Source organism: Microcaecilia unicolor, chromosome 1 (assembly GCF_901765095.1).
Source record: "Microcaecilia unicolor chromosome 1, aMicUni1.1, whole genome shotgun sequence".
NCBI classification, from domain to species: Eukaryota; Metazoa; Chordata; class Amphibia; order Gymnophiona; family Siphonopidae; genus Microcaecilia; species Microcaecilia unicolor.
Window position 1 is genome coordinate 70,743,966 of NC_044031.1, and position 16,452 is coordinate 70,760,417.

General features: G+C 41.4%; 1 protein-coding gene across 3 annotated transcripts in view; it reads left to right on the forward strand.

The window, feature by feature from the left end:
• Nucleotides 1–16,452, forward strand: part of GALNT11 (polypeptide N-acetylgalactosaminyltransferase 11) — a 125,234-nt gene that overhangs the window by 44,112 nt on the left and 64,670 nt on the right. For all 3 annotated transcript variants that reach the window (XM_030198319.1, XM_030198326.1, XM_030198333.1), the window contains exons 5-6: nt 2,198–2,323; nt 10,568–10,817. In XM_030198319.1, the coding sequence (XP_030054179.1) occupies nt 2,198–2,323; nt 10,568–10,817 (376 nt within the window). The remainder of the gene's footprint in view (nt 1–2,197; nt 2,324–10,567; nt 10,818–16,452) is intronic.

Below are 16,452 nucleotides of genomic sequence, written 5' to 3' on the forward strand. Positions count from 1 at the left end.
TTGCTTCAAGGTGATCGAGTTTCTTGCCCTGCTGCCACTCTGGCTTGTAAGAGAGCTTCTTCCTCATCATCTGCTGTTGCCTCAGTCTATTCAGAGGAGCCATTGTTGAAGGAGCTGTTAGAAAAGGGAGAGCTTCCTCTTGAGGAGGAGGATGACCTGAAAGTACTGAGGTGGTTTCATAAAGAGGAGTTCAATGCACTTATTTTTGAGGCATTGGTGGTGCTTTCTATTGAGGAGCTCTCGGCTTTGGCGGTGCTTTCCATTGAGGAGCTTTCTGCTTCAGCGTTAGGCGTTCCATCTTTGTCAATCACAAGTGGGCTTATAGGTCTTCCCAATATATTCAGACATTCAACACCTGATTACAGCAGACTGGGTCTCACTGGACATGGAGTTGAGAGTGGGAAGAACTATGACTCGCCTCTGTCCATTAGTTCTGGAGGAGAAAGATAAATTGCAGCTTCCAAGGGTGGACTCCTCTGGTTTACAGCGCTGACTAAGAAGACGATCTTGCCATTGGAAGGAAGTATTGCCCTAAATGACCTACAGGCTAGAAGGCTCACTGAAACAAGCCTTTGAAGTGGCCTCTTTGGTCATTCAATCGACAGTTTGCAGCTTGTTTGTGGTTAGAGCATGCCTGAAGTTGCATAACAGTCTGCAACACAAGATGGGTGCCATAATGCCCAGCTGGAAATGGCATTGGCCTACTCGGTGGATGCTGTTTGACATATTATGGGTTACGGCCCACAGTATGTCTTTGGCTGTTACTTCATGTCTGCAACTCTGGTTGCAGCATTGGTCACATATAATTAAACTGCCCTTTCTAGGCAAGTGGCTATTTGGAGACGATCTCATTAACTCGGTGAAAGAACTGGGGGAACTAAGTCATAGTAATTGCTGAAGGATAAGCCAAAAGCCTCTGATCATCTGTTTTCAGGGAGCTCTCAATCTCAATTTTGAGACAGTAGATGATACTGGCCTGGTCGTTAGCAATATGGTCAGAAGTCCCACTTTCAGGTACACCAATCATTTTTTTTTGTTACATTTGTACCCTGCGCTTTCCCACTCATGGCAAGCTCAGTGTGGCTTACATGGGGCAATGGAGGGTTAAGTGACTTGCCCAGAGTCACAAGGAGCTGCCTGTGCCTGAAGTGGGAATCAAACTCAGTTCCTCAGTTCCCCAGGACCAAAGTCCACCACCCTAACTACTAGGCCAATCCTCCACTTGTGCACTCAAATATATGATAACGTACTGTCTTAGCATATCTCTGAAAACATTGTTAATAAAGTCTTGGAAGACAGCAGGGGCATTATAGGCATAACTATTTGTAACTTTAACTTGTACTGACCTGGGGCGCTGAAAGCTGTCTTGTTCTTGTCCTCTTCATTTATACAAATCAGATTATATGCCCCCTAGAGGTCTAGTTTTATATACATTTGGGCACCTTTCATTTGGTTAAACAATTCAGATATTGTTACAATGGAAGTAATCCTAGTAACATAAAAAATATCATCACTAAACTGGAAGTAAACATCTATGTAGAGCTTAGTGTAGTTTATTACATAGACCTTATTAGACTGTAGGCCTTCTTGCTTAGGGTACTAATTACCTTTCCTGTATGTAACTTGACTTGAATTTGGATTTGGAAAGTAAGGGGCATGTTTACTAAAGCGTAGTAAGCAGTTAGAACAGGTTTTAGTGTGTGCTGTTAATTTAGGCTGACACTAATGGTTACCACATGCTGAAATGGCCAATGCAGTAAAAATTCCATGCTAAAGAGAGGGGAGTGGGCGAGGTATTGGCAGAGAGGGCGCAGGGACTTCAATTATAACAGCAGTACACTGTCAAATGTGTTAGTGCAGGTGCACTTGACAACTCATGGTAGGGAGTTGGTCTGTATGGTAACTGCAGGGGGAATGCTGGTCATGCTTCCAATGGTTACTACACAGCATTTATACTTACCTTGACTGAATTTTGGCTGTTAACGTGTGGTAAGTGCAAATTTTTACTACTCTTTAGTAAACGTGCCCCTAACTTTTTATTTTAAATCTGGAATCCAAATCTAAATTCACCATAATTAGATAACTTTGCTATTTTAGAAACCAAATAGGTTTCATGTATGCATTGAAATCCATCTTAAAGTATCACCTTTGGAAAAACATCTCCTACAGATGAGTAACAAACTTGTTTTGATTTCAGCTGACTTAAAGAATGAACTGGATGAATATATCCAAACAGATCTTCCCAGTAAAGTAAAAATTATAAGAAATGCAAAGAGGGAAGGACTAATTCGTGGAAGGATGATAGGCGCATCTCATTCTACAGGTATAGTATATTGATACCACTTAATGAATTTCTTGTTGCCAGGAAAAATGGCTCACAAATAGTCTAGGCCAAGAGGAGAGATAGTGTAGGAGAAAGACAAGTCTTGGAAATCGGAACAAGTGAGGTGATTAAATTTGCAGATGACACAAAACTATTCAAAGTTGTCAAAATGCAAGCAGGTTGTGAAAAATTGCAGGAAGACCCTTAGGAAACTGGAAGACTGCATCCAAATGGCAAGTGAAATTTAATGAAGACAAATGCTAACTGATGCACATTGGGAAGAATAATCCGAATCATAGTTATCTGATGCTAGGGTTCACTTTAGGAGTCAGCACTCAAGAAAAAGACTAGCAGGGGCATTTTCGAAAGAGAAGGGCGCCCATCTTCTGACATAAATCGGGAGATGGGTGTCCTTCTCTGAGTTGCCCAAATTGGCATAATCGAAAGCCGATTTTGGGTGTCCTCAACTGCAGTCTGTCGCGGGGACAACCAAAGTTCACGGGGGTATGTCTGAGACGTAGCGAAGGCGGGACTGGGGTGTTCTTAAGAGATGGGCGTCCTCGCCGATAATGGAAAAAAGAAGGGCGTTCCTGACGAGCATTTGGTCGACTTGGTCCATTTTGTTTCACGACCAAGTCTCAAAAAGTTGCTTGAACTGATCAGATGACCACTGGAGAGAATCGGGGATGACCTCCCCTTACTCCCCCAGTGGTCACCAACCCCCTTCCACCCTAAAAAAAAAATTTTAATTTTTTTTTTGCCAGCCTCAAATGTCATACCCAGCTCCATGACAGCAGTATGCAGGTCCCTGGAGCAGTTTTAGTGGGTGCATGCACTTCAGGCAGGTGTACCCACATCTAGGTGCCCCCCTTCACCCCTTAGGGCTATGGTAGTGGTGTACAGTTGTGGGTAGTGAGTTTTGGGGGGCTCAGCACCCAAGATAAGGGAGCTATGCACCTAGGAGCAATTTGTGAAGTCTACTGCAGTGCTCCCTAGGGTGCCTGGTTGGTGTCCTGGCATGTGAGGGGGACCAGTGCACTGTGAATGCTGGCTCTTCCCACGACCAAATGGCTTGGATTTGGTCATTTTTGAGATGGGCGTCCTCGGTTTCCATTATCGCTGAAAACCGGGGACGGCCATCTCAACGTTTAGATCCACCATCTCTAAGGTCGACCTAAATGTTGAGATTTGGCCGTCCCCGACCGTGTTATCGAAACGAAAGGTGGACACCCATCTTGTTTTGATAATAGCGGTTTCCCTGCCCCTTCACGGGGCCGTCCTGCGGGGATGCCCTCAGGAAAAAGTCAGACTCACCAGTCTATTATTTCCCGGATCTCCTCTGGAACCATAGGAAAGGAATGCAAATTAAGACCATGAATATTAAAATGCCTCTGAATCGCTCCATGTTGCGACCTCACCTTCAGTATTGACTGTATAAGTGTTCAAAAATTACTTTTTGAAAAAGAATTATAAACTTTAAAAAAAAATGTAATTGTGACTGACCGTAAAGGTACCAAAAGTGGGTTACAAATAACAGAGATAAAGGAAGGGCTAAATTTGGACAACTTTCATTTTTTAGTTCGTTTTCTGCCTCATAATCGAAAGTCAAAGGCGTCCAAAAAGCAACCCAAATCGGCAGATGGGCATCTTTTTCGCATGGGTGCCCAAATCGGTATAATCGAAAGCCGATTTTGGGCGTTTTCAACTGCACTCTGTCGCGGAAATGGCCAGAGTCGACGGGGGCGTGTCGGAGGCGGGACTGGGGCGTGTTTATCGGCCGAGGAGAGATGAGCGTCCTCAGCCGATAATTGAAAAAAGAAGGGCGTTTTTAGCAAGAATTTAGGTCACTTTTTTTGGACCCTTTTTTTTTCACGAACAGGTCCCAAAAAAGTGCCCTAAATGACCAGATGACCACCGGAGGGAATTGGGGATCACCACCCCTGACTCCCCCAGTGGCCACTAACCCCCTCCCACCCTCAAAAAAAACAACTTTAAAAACTTTTTTTCCCAGCCTGTATGCCAGCCTCAAATATCATACCCAACTCCATCACAGCACTATGCAGGTCCTTGGAGCAGTTGTTAGTGGGTGCAGTGGACTTCAGCCAGGTGGACCCAGGCTCACCTCCCCTCCCCACCTGTTACACTTGTGGTGGTAAATGTAAGCGCTCCAAACCGCCCCCCAAAACCCACTGTACCCACATCTAGGTGCCCCCTTCAGCCATAAGTGCTATGGTAATGGTGTAGAGTTCTGGGGAGGATTTGGGGGGCTCGGCACCCAAGGGAAGGGAGCTATGGACTTCAGAGGTAGTTTGCTTTGTTTTTTTAATTGTTACAAGTGCTTCCTAGGGTGCCCGGTTGGTGTCCTGGCATGTGAGGGGGACTAGTGCACTACCAATCCTGGCCCCTCCCACAACCCAATGCCTTGGATTTGGTCGTTTTTGAGCTGGGCGCCTTTGGTTTCCATTATCGCTGAAAACGAAACCGCCCAGCTCAAATCCGCACAATCCGATGCATTTCGCTGGCACAAACTGTATTATCGGAAAAAAGATGGATGCCCATTTTTTTCAAAATACGGTTTGTCCCGCCCCTTCACGTACTTGTTCTCGGAGAGAGACGCCCATGGAGATGGGCGTTCACGTTCGATTGTGCTCCTCTTTGTGTACTATAGGGTCAGTAGAATGAGACTGTGTAATATTTTTCGTAACCTTGATGTTCTTCATGTTCTACAGCCTAAAAACACAAGTGCCTGAAAGGTACCTAAAGTGGGGTGTGTGATTTCTGGGGTTAATTACTTTTTTTATTGATTTAAAGACATGATTATACCTGAGGCTGAAAATTTGCAGGATTATACAATTGATATTCCTCTTATCTTGTGGTATAAATAAGTCACATACCCCACTTTTGGTACCTTTTCGCTCAGTGGGTCACATATTCATTGGTCAAAAACTTGCTCAGTGTAATTAGGTGGTACAGCAGTGTTACACTCAATAGGGATTATTATATGTAAGAATTTGTCTGATAAAGATTTTTTTTAATCTAAAATATATTTTTCTTTATAAATAGTTTTCTATATTAGGAAGTTTTGACTACATATATATGGTTATTTACTGAGGGCTTTTTTACAAATCTGTGCTAGTGATTCCTGTGCGACAAAAGAGAGGAAGCCCATAAGAATTGAACGGTCTTCCTCTTATTTGCCACACCAAGAATCAGTAGCACGGCTTTGTAAAAGAAGCCCTAACAGCGTGTGCTAATGTTGTTAAAGGCCTTTAGCAATTGACCACATTTTTTGTTTTTGTTTTAATTATAACTTGTTAGTCTTACTTTTTTGGTGATCATGAGTCTCTGCTGATACTTCTGGTTTTTACTCAGTATTGGAACAAAGTTAACGTCTTTCTGCAAATTTTAATTCATAATTACTGTGTGCAGTTTCTTTTTACAGATTCTGAATAAGAAAAAAAACCTGAATATGGCAGATGCAAAAGTTTGTGCAATCTTTCTGTCAGTACTTTGTGACACTTCCTCTGTTACAAATGATGGTTTCTAATAATTTCCTGTAGCCAAATGAGCCTTCTATTTTTGCCTTTGCAATTATTTCCCACTGTTTCTTGCAGAACTTTTCTAGCTCAGCAATATTCTCCTTACATATATTGTATGTTTGAGGTATTCTCACAGATTTTCAATAATATTCAAGTCTAGAGAATTTGAAAACATTCTGAAACTTTCATCATGGTTTTTTTTTTTTAAATCATTGTCTTGCGGAAATATCCAACATCTTCTCAGCTTCAGTTTCTTCACTGATTATGGGGAAGTAGCTATGAGAATATTTAGTTAAATCCATTCTTCTTCCTACCTACATAATACGAAAAACATGGAAGAAAGGTTTTATGAAAAATGTGAAAAAACAAAGTGGACAAAGCATGGGACCAGATATCCAACCCAGGATATTGAGGGAGCTCAGAAAGGTTCTGGGAAGGTCCTCGTAAAGATTTGCTTGCTAAATTCTTAGAGATGGGTGAGATTTTGTGGGATTGGAGAAGAGCAGATGATTCCCTCTTCACAAAAAAAGGTGACAGAAGTGGGGAAACAACAAACCAGTAAGTCTGACTTTGGTGATCGGAAAAGTAATGGAAGCATTGCAAAAGGAAAGGATAGTAAACTTCTGGATTCTAAGAGGTTACAAGATCTGAGGCAACTTGGTTTTACTAAAGGAAATCGTGCCAAACAAATCTGACTTGAGAATTGGATTGAGGATACATGCTAGATGTAGTCTCCTTGAATTTCAGCAAAGCCTTTGACATGGTTCCTCATAAAAAGGCTTATTAATAAACTCAGTGAGCTAAAGTTAGGACTCAAAATAATAAACTATATTGGGAAGTGGTTGACAGACAGAAGACAGGGTAGTGGTAAATGGAATTAGCTCAGTGTAAAGAGAGGTGAGTAGTGGAGTGCCTCAGGGATTGGTACTGGGGCCGATTCTATTCATTATATTTGTGAGCAACATTGCTGAAGGTTAGAAGGGAAAAGTTTGCCTTTTTGCAGATGATACGAAGATTTGCAACAGAGTGGACATGGACAAAATGAGAATTAATCTACAAAAATTAGAAGAATGGTCTAATATTTGGCAGTTAAAACTTTGTGCAAAGATGTTCACAGTGATGCACTTGGGATTTAGAAATCCAAAGGAACTGTATGTGTCAATTGGTGAGAGGCTGATAAATGTGGTCTGGGAGAGGGACCTGGGGTGATAGTATCTGGGGATCTCAAGGGACCTGGGGCAATAGTATCTGAGGAGCTCAAGGCAGCAAAACAATGTGACAAGTCGGTGGCCTTAGCCAGAAGAATGGTAGGCTACATAGAGAGAGATATAATTACCAGAAGAAAGGATGTGTTAATGCCCCATACAAGTTGTTGGTGAGGCCTCACTTGGAGTATTGTGTTGTGTTTTGCAGGCCGTATCTCACTAAAGATATAAAGACTTGAAGTAGCACAGAGAAAGTGACAAAAATGGTATGTGGTTTGTGCCAAAAGGCATACAAGGAGAGAATTGAAGACCTGAACACTAGAGGACAGGAGGAATAGAGGAGATATGATACAGACCTTTAAATATTTGAAATTTATTATAGAAACAAATTTCTTCTAGAGACAAGGGAAGTGGTAGAACTAGAGGACATGAATTGAGATTGCAGGGTGGTAGACCTAAAGTAATATCAGGAAATAACTTTCATGGCGAGAGTGGTGGATACCTGGAATGCCCTTCCATGGGGGGAGGTGGAGATGAAAACGGTAACGGAATTCAAAAATGCGTGGCAAGGGAATCCTGTTTGGAAGGAATGGATCCAAAGAAGCTTAGTGGTGATTAGATGGCAACACTAGTAATTGGGAAAGAAAGCCAGTTCTGGGCAGACTTCTTTGGTCTGTGTCCTGATCAGATTTGGATGGACTGGAGCGGAGCTTCGATGACAACTTCAGAAGTTGAAGGACAAGGACAGTGCTGGGCAGACCTCTACAGTCTATGCCCTGAAAATGGCAAGGACAAATCAAGATGGGGTATACAGTATCATATACCTTATGCTATGAGTTTATTTTGTTGGGCAGACTGGGTGGACCGTAAAGGTCTATATCTACCATCATCTGCTGTTGCCCTCCTGGTGGATGTGATAGAGAAAAAAAAAACACTGTCAAAATTCAAAACTGGGTGGGATAAACACAAGAGGATCCCTAAATAGAAAGAGGATGGAATTACAAAACTTTAGTCTGCTATCTACCTTGCGGTTCTATGCAGATTACAGAAAATGGATCTGGATATTACCAGAGAATTACAGCCTAATAATATTAACAATGGCAGTACAAATCTCGTTCAAAAATAGAAAAGAATCAAATGACTAGAGTGATAAAGCGAATAATCATTATTCTGTAGATTTCCTGAAGAGATACGTCTTGATCATACATCTAAAATGTGTGTAATCTAGAGCAGGGAGCGTAAAGTTCAAGGTAGTTTTATCAGTGTTATCCAGTCTTGCTGCTTGAAAGGATAATGTATTATCCAATTTCTTAAGCTTCTTTTTACCCTTTAGAGGGGTATAACTGAACAAATTACAAGCTCTTGTGTCTTGCACTGTTGTTGAGAATACAAAATGATTAGAAAGAGATAAAAGGTGCTAGACCAAACACAACCTTATATGTCCACACACAATGTTAAATACAATTGTGACATGCAATGTGAGCCAATGAACCTTCATGTAAATAAGTGATATATTATCAGATTTCTTTATTGAATAAATCAGACTTAAAGCTATGTTTTGAATGGTCTGTAATTTCCTGATCATCTGCTTAGAGCAGCCAAGATAAATAATATTATAGTAACCCAACAAGCTTAAAATCAGTGCTTGAACAATTAACTGAAAGTGGTCTTGCTCAAAATATTTGCAAACTTGATAAAGTTTATGCATGGTTAAAAAAAAGCTAGTTGGATTTATTTTGCGTTTGTAAAATAAATTTGGAGTCCAAATAAACTCCCACAATCCTTACAGAAGTTGAGAACTGATAAGTGACATTGTTGATCACAACACTGGTCTTATCTTCACTGGAAGCATTGTTAATGAGGTAATGACCTCATGGCTGTTGTGTTATGATGGGCAGGAGTGGTGCTTAGATGGCAACTGCAGTAGTTGAGCAAATAAGTCCAGTGCCAGGCAGACTTCTATGGTCTGTGTCCTGAAAATAGCAAAACTCTAGAAGATACCCAAACAAAAAAGATGATGTGATAAAGATAATTTTATTTATGCGGAGGAAAAGCCTCAAATGTGAAGGGAGCACTCCGTTGTTGATGATTCCAACACAAGGGAGGTCCCTTTAAATCATCACGGGCATGAAAACCTCCTTTAAGAAAAGTTGAGCTATTAGAACCTAAACATACTCTTAACGGTTCTAAATGGTACACTTATTTCTCAATCCTTCAGTCAGAACACCTTCCTCTGCCCAAGTTTTGAATTCTGCCTCAGGGTCCGTGGTGTCTGACCAGGGAAATCGATATCGATTTCCCTGGTCGGACACCACGGACCCTGAGGCAGAATTCAAAACTTGGTCAGAGGTTGGGCCGTGGAAGGTGTTCTAACGACTGCAGGATTGAGAAATAAGTGTACCATTTAGAACCGTTAAGAGTATGTTTAGGTTCTAATAGCTCAACTTTTCTTAAAGGAGGTTTTTATGCCCGTGATGATTTAAAGGGACCTCCCTTATGTTGGAATCATCAACGACGGAATGCTCCCTTCACATTTGAGGCTTTTCCTCCGCATAAATAAAATTATCTTTATCACATCATCTTTTTTGCTTGGGTATCTGTCTAGAGTTTTCCAGAAATTGATTTGATGATACTCCAAGAGCTCTAGTTTGATATTCTGAAAATAGCAAAAGACAGATTGTGATCCAGTATGTGTATTATATCACATTCATATCATCTGCTGTGAGTACGAGTGCTGGGTATCTCAGTGGGGGAAGTGGTGGAAGACATCTTAAAGGTTGAAATTAGTGAGTAAAGTGTTAGCAATATTGTGGGATTATTGGTTTTAATCATGTATTGACAGTGAAAGTGACTATGCTGCAGCTATAATAATAAAATCCCGCTATTGTGATATTTTGCCTATGTGTGGTTGATATGGTCCTGAATTGCTGACTGCTCTGTTTGTGGTACTAGTGTTTAATCATAAGGGAATGTAACGTGCATGAAAGAACGCGTGTGGCTCTGGCTGCCTTGTTGGCAGACTGGGTTGACTGTGTAGGTCTTTGCCGACATTTACCCTGTTACTATTTCCTTTGCCGCTGGTCACCACACAACCCTAAAGCATGAGACATCCACTCCTGTGGTGGTTGGGAGGGTATTTTCTTCAGATGCTTCACCCTTTTTTCTCCAGATGTGTGGAAGTGTCTGAAGAGTTCAATTTTTGTTTCATTAATCAAAAATAGTTTGTTCCAAAAAGTTCTTTTGTGTAGTTAAGGTGACAAAGTTTGAAGTCATAGACGAGGCTTCCTTCAGCAATGCTCCTCTGCAAATCATTTCTGTATAAGCAATGCTGTACTGTGGGCACTTATTCCAGTGTGAGCCAAACCTTTTATCTGTGTTTTGCAAAGTTGTGTGGATGCAATTTTGCAAATCTGACCGGTTTATGGACATGCTTTCCCTATTTGTTTGAAAGTTAAAATGGCTTTTGTGATGTGTATTTTTTCTTTTATGTGTTGTCTCAGGGAAAGTCCTTGTGTTTCTGGACAGTCACTGTGAAGTAAATGAAGCATGGTTACAGCCTTTACTAACTCCAATCAAAGAAGACCACAAGACAGTGGTGTGTCCTGTGATTGATATTATCAGTGCTGACACACTTATCTATAGCTCCTCTCCTATTGTACGTGGAGGATTCAACTGGGGTTTGCACTTCAAGTGGGATCCCGTTCCTCTCTCAGAATTGGAGGGATCTGAAGGCGCCTCTGCTCCATTCAAGTAAGGTTTTTGACATTGTATTAAAAAAGAATGTATTTCAGTTCAAGATAAAGGTCATCAATGTAGATGTGTGCTTTCATAAATCTCCCATGTGCACTTAGAATTTCATATCTAGTATTGGGCAGAAGAGAAGACGGATAGGAGGAGGGGCTGTAAGAGGAAGGGAGAGGAAGGAGAGGCATGATTGAGAAGGAAGAATGCATAGAGTGAATAGAAGAAAAGGGAATATTTAGAGGTTTTGGAGATGGTGGAAATGAGACTTTTAAGTAAGAATGAATAAGAGGGCAGACAAAGATTGAGGCAAGGACAGATTAGGAAGGGGGAGAGTGCAAAATGGAGAGGTGGAAATACTTGGAGTGAAGTCAAAAAAATAATTTACTTTCCATTACAACTATTCCAGTCTGTGTATATACAAGGTTTTAAGTTGGTGGTGTTTTTTGTTTTGTTTTTGAAAAGTAGTGTTTTGAGTTCATAGCTATTCCAAAAATGTTATATGGAGAAAACTACAGAAGAAGTATTTGTTTTGGGGGCTAATGAGGAATAAAAGCAGAAATATTGAACACATTCTTGTGAAGTGTTCATTGCCACAGGTTGAAGAGAGTTTATAGATGGTAGAAATATGTGTTGAAAAAGCATAGATTTCTAGAGAAACACAGAAACAGAGAAAATGATAGCAGATACAGACCATTTGGCTTATCTAGTCTGTCCATCCATAACAACTGCTAAGTTTTACAATCTCTCCCTCTTCTTCAAAGATCCTCCTGTGCTTGTATCATACCTTCCTAAATTCAAATAGTATCTGTTTCCACCACCTCCACTGTTGTATCATACTTTACCCTTTATGAAAATAAATATTTCCTAGATGACTCTTGAGTGTGCCGTCTTTCACCTTCATCCTAGAGGTAAGGGTTTGCATGCAGCTGTGACAGCTTGAAAACAGATGAAGTGGGATTAGTGATAGGATGTTAATGAAACTGCATTGATAGCTCTGTTCAATAAGAACAATGATTCTCTGAGAACAAGAAGGATATAGATTTTCTTACAGATGGATGACATCCATCTGATGGAGCCTGGTGCACTAAGTGCTCCCTAGCATTTTTTCTAGAAGCGCTTGGAAGCATTCCACCATGGTGCATGTGTCATCTTGGCCACTGTCATTGTACAAGACCAGCTCAGTTCTGTTTTATCCTATGGAGCAATGTGCACACTTTTTTTCAGTTCCTCCCCACAACTCACATTTTAGTGTGTTTTCACAGTTTTGCAATGCTTATTTATTTCCTTAAATTATGAGTGTGTAGGTGTGTCTCTCACATGGGATTAATGTTCCCTCGCATTCCTGTTTTATTTTGTTTAGTCAGGTTATTCAGCACTTTCAAGTTTTCTTTGACTTTCTGAGGCCCATTGACCCTTAGGCCTTGGGTATCTGGTCGGGGACTTTTCACCATTGAGCCATTTCATTTTGCTTTGGCCATTTTTCCTACCATGTTCCAGAAAACTTCCAGTGGTTTAAGAATGCACCTGGTGCAGCAGGACCATGTCCCTCACAGACACGTATAATTGGTGCCTGCAATCTGTTCACAGATTTCAAGAGGAGATATTAATGGTAGAGAGAAGCAGAGGGGAATGAATTTTTGACACTGAGAAGTCTGGTCCATCGACTCTGGCATCGGAAGCATTGGTTTCTAAGCTCAGTTAGCTGCATTGGACACTGGGAATGCATCAACATCGAGAGGTTACATTTGTAAATTTGTACCCCGCACTTTCCCACTCATGGCAGGCTCAATGCGGTTTACATGGGGCAATGGAGGGTTAAGTGACTTGCCCAGAGTCACAAGGAGCTGCCTGTGCCGGGAATCGAACTCAGTTCCTCAGTTCCCCAGGACCAAAGTCCACCACCCTAACCACTAGGCCACTCCTCCACTCCATCTTCCATCCAGGTCCTTCATCTTCCTTGACATTGAGTTATTGATAGTGGCTGTCTGAGTTGGGCATTCTCCAATCCCCTTTCATGGGCGAGGAAGGATTCATCTTTGTTGATGCTGAGGGACTGTGATGCCATGTGTCATGTGAAGGCCAAGAAGCGTTGGCATTGATCTCCCCTGAAGCACAGCGTTGAGAGCACTGAGGCATTGAGATCATCAAAGCCCTCAAAGTGCCTCCGAAATGAGGACTGCTTACCCTCCTGGGAGCTTGACTGGGCGAGACAGCATCTATCAAACTGAAACCAGGTCACAGATTACTATCCTATTGACTTTGAAGGACCAGACCAGTCTGGCTGAGCCCCAGTCTTCATTGATAGCCCTCCGAGTGGCTCAGAGCCATGCTCCAAGAGCAGATAGAGCATCTAGTTGCCCAGCAACAGGCTACGGCATCAAGGGCATTGGTGCCAGCTCTTCAGAAGCTCTAGCCTATCTTGGAGGCCCATGCACTGCCTGCGGGGAGCAAATCAACACTGAGGCCTCAGGGGGCCTTGGCAGTGGTCTGCACTTAACTTGGGAGAACATAGCTTTCTTGGGGCACCAGGAATCCCCAGTACCTCATTGTCCCCATTCCAGCCCTGACCAAAGGTGTCAGTCATGCAAGGTATTTAGAAACTAAAATGTCTCCGGGGGAATACTTTTATGAGTCTGATTTTGACCACTCCTGGGTGACTGGGGAAGCACCAGAGGGCTTCTCAAAGGCGAGGTCCTTTGGTCTTCCCTCAGACCTCTTCTTTCACATAAAAAGAGAAAGTCCCTTCCAGAGGAGCTCTCGTTTTTTGATTTTTATATGGGAGCTGTCTATGTCTGACCCGTTTGATTTAGAAACTGAGGATGGGCAAAAGCAGTAAGGGGGAGGAAACAGAGGGCCAGGTAGAGCAGCACAAAGAAGCAATAATGGAGATATAAAAACAGCATGTACTGCTTAAAGCAACACAAAATTAAGTTACTAGAATAAAACTGAAGCATTTGTAACAATAAATTTTGTATACAAGGAGGTTCCTGAGGAGGACCGTTTCTCCATTTGCAAAGTGGTTGTTCAATTGCGCTGTCAAGAAATATTAAAGCATAGTATGAGAGGAAGAATCCTGGCCTAATTAAAAAAAAAACAAAAAGGAGGCAAGATGGCGTTTTGGTAGGAAGTGCTGCCGATCTCTCCTCTCTCTCACCTTTACCTTGAGAGTTTTGCATTAAGAAAAGATTTTCCTCGGTTTCATGCCTAAACGAAGGGGGAAACAGAGAACTTACCCTGCTGTTCCTGTTGGACCTTCGGTGGAACCTATGGATCGTTTTGCGGTTCCAAGTTTGATGCCAGAGCTGGCAGCCTCGCAGCGGATTGGAACAGCAGGAGGTGAACTTCTCCTTCCGCTTGAGGCACACATCTCACTCAGCCCGTAATTCGGAGTTCTCCAACAATGTCTGCAGTTTTGCTTGGAGGTCTTCCCGGGTTAGTGAGCTCTGAGGAGGGTTTTGCTTGTCTCGGGAGCAGGAGTAGACCAAAGCAATCAACAGCCGAGTGTAGCAGCACAAGGAAGTAGTGCTGCTAGAGATCTTGTTGGAGTTTCTGGAGCAAAGGTGAAGGAGGTGTTTGCGAGTAGCAGTGTTTGTCTTTATTACCTGCAAATCCAGCAGTGATTACATTGGAATCAATACGGGATGGCCTGGTGAGTCTGGAAACTTCTTTTTCAACTAGAATTTCAACTTTAGTGACTCAAACCTCATTACTTCTTGGTAAAGTTGCAGATTTGGGAGTTAAAGGTACAGAATTTGGAGACTTTTGGTTCATCTACTAAACTTGATATTGGGAAACTTCAGGAGGGAAAATGTGCAGTGATTAAAGAGAAGTTAGTATTACAAAGGAAAATAGAAAATTTGGAGAATCAGCAAAGATTGAAGACAATACGTTTTATTAATTTTCCAAAGTTACCTGCTGTAGCCCCTCTAATTAATTATTTTTTAAAAGATATCTTGCTGAAATACTGAAAATACCAGAACAATCATATCCACCTGTGTCTAGAATATACTATTTGTTGCCCTATATAAAGAAAACTATGGGTCAGGTGATAACAGAGGGATCTGAAGTACCTTTTGATAATTTGAATTTCACCCAGACAATAGAAGATGAAACCATTGGCATCCAGGCTGCTACTTTGTAGATTTTGTCCTGCAACCAGATCATGTTTGGATTTTGAAGATGTTTTTTGTCATAGACAAGATTTATTTCTTAATTATAAGAGTTATTCCTGATGTCTCCAGACAAACCCAGTGGAGACATCAAGCTTTTTTTAAAATTACATCCACGTTTTTTGCAGCTAGGAGGTATATTTTGGCTTAAATTTCCATGCAAATGTGTGATTAAAATTCAGTTGGTTAAATATGTTTTTTTGATCCTGCACATTTAGTGACTTTTTTGGACTCTAAGCTGATTGTTACTCCTCCTCCCCCTCCCCTTGCTTTGGTACTTACTACATCTATTCCATAAAGTATAATTAGCTTGGACTGGGCTTTGTTTGTTTTTCCTTTTTTTTTTTGGGGGGGGGGGGGTAACAATATTTCTTTGAATGGTGCCTTGCACTCCATTAATTGTGGACTTTAGATATGATTCTCTTTTGTATATTTCTTTAGTTCTTTGTGAGATATATAGGAGGATTAGTTGGATTTGTATTAATTATATATTTGGTTTTTTTTTTCTTTTTTATGAGAACTTTTATTTATTGCATTTGTATCCCACAATGTGGCTTACAGTGTATCGTTATGGCATTAGCCTTAACATATTAGATAAAATTAATATTACATAGAGAACATGTCTGGCATAGTAACATTAATCCAATAAGTATGAGAGGGAAGCGATTCCAAGTATAAGTAGAGTGGGGAAGTGTTACATTTATAGTTCTTGATCATTGTGGTATGCCTTGTTGAAGAGGTAGGTCTTTAGAGATTTACGGAAGTTGGTTAGTTCGTGGATAGTTTTTAGGTTAAGCGGTAGTGCGTTCCATTGCTGTGTGCTCAGGTAGGAGAAGCTTGATGCATGTGTTAGTTTGTATTTTAGACCTTTACAGCTGGGGTAGTGAAGATTCAGGAATGTGCGGGAAGATTTTTTAGCGTTCCCGGGGGGTAGGTCTATTAGGTCTACCATGTAGGCTGGGGCATCTCCATGAATGATTTTGTGACAGAGTGCATACCTTGAATGTAATATGTTCTTTGAGTGGAAGCCAGTGTAGTTTTTCTCTTAGGGGTTTTGCACTTTCATATTTTGTTTTACCATATATAAGTCTGGCTGCAGTATTCTGGGCTGTTTAGAGTTTCTTGATGATTTATTCTTTGCAACCAATGTAGAGTGCATTACAGTAGTCTAGGTGGCTCAACACCATTGATTGTACTAGGTTGCGAAAGATGGTCCTTGGGAAGAAAGGTCTTACTTTTTTGAGTTTCCACATTGAGTGGAACATCTTCTTGGTTGTGTTTTTCACATGACTTTCAAGAGTAAGGTTTTGATTGATGGTAACTCCAAGAATTTTCAGGGTGTCTGAAACAGGGAGGGCCAGGTTTGGTGTGTTTATTGTGGTGAATTTGTTGGTGTTATGTTGTGAGGATAGTATAAGACGTGTTTTTTCAGCATTAAGTTTTAGCTGAAATATGTCCGCCCATGCGTTCAT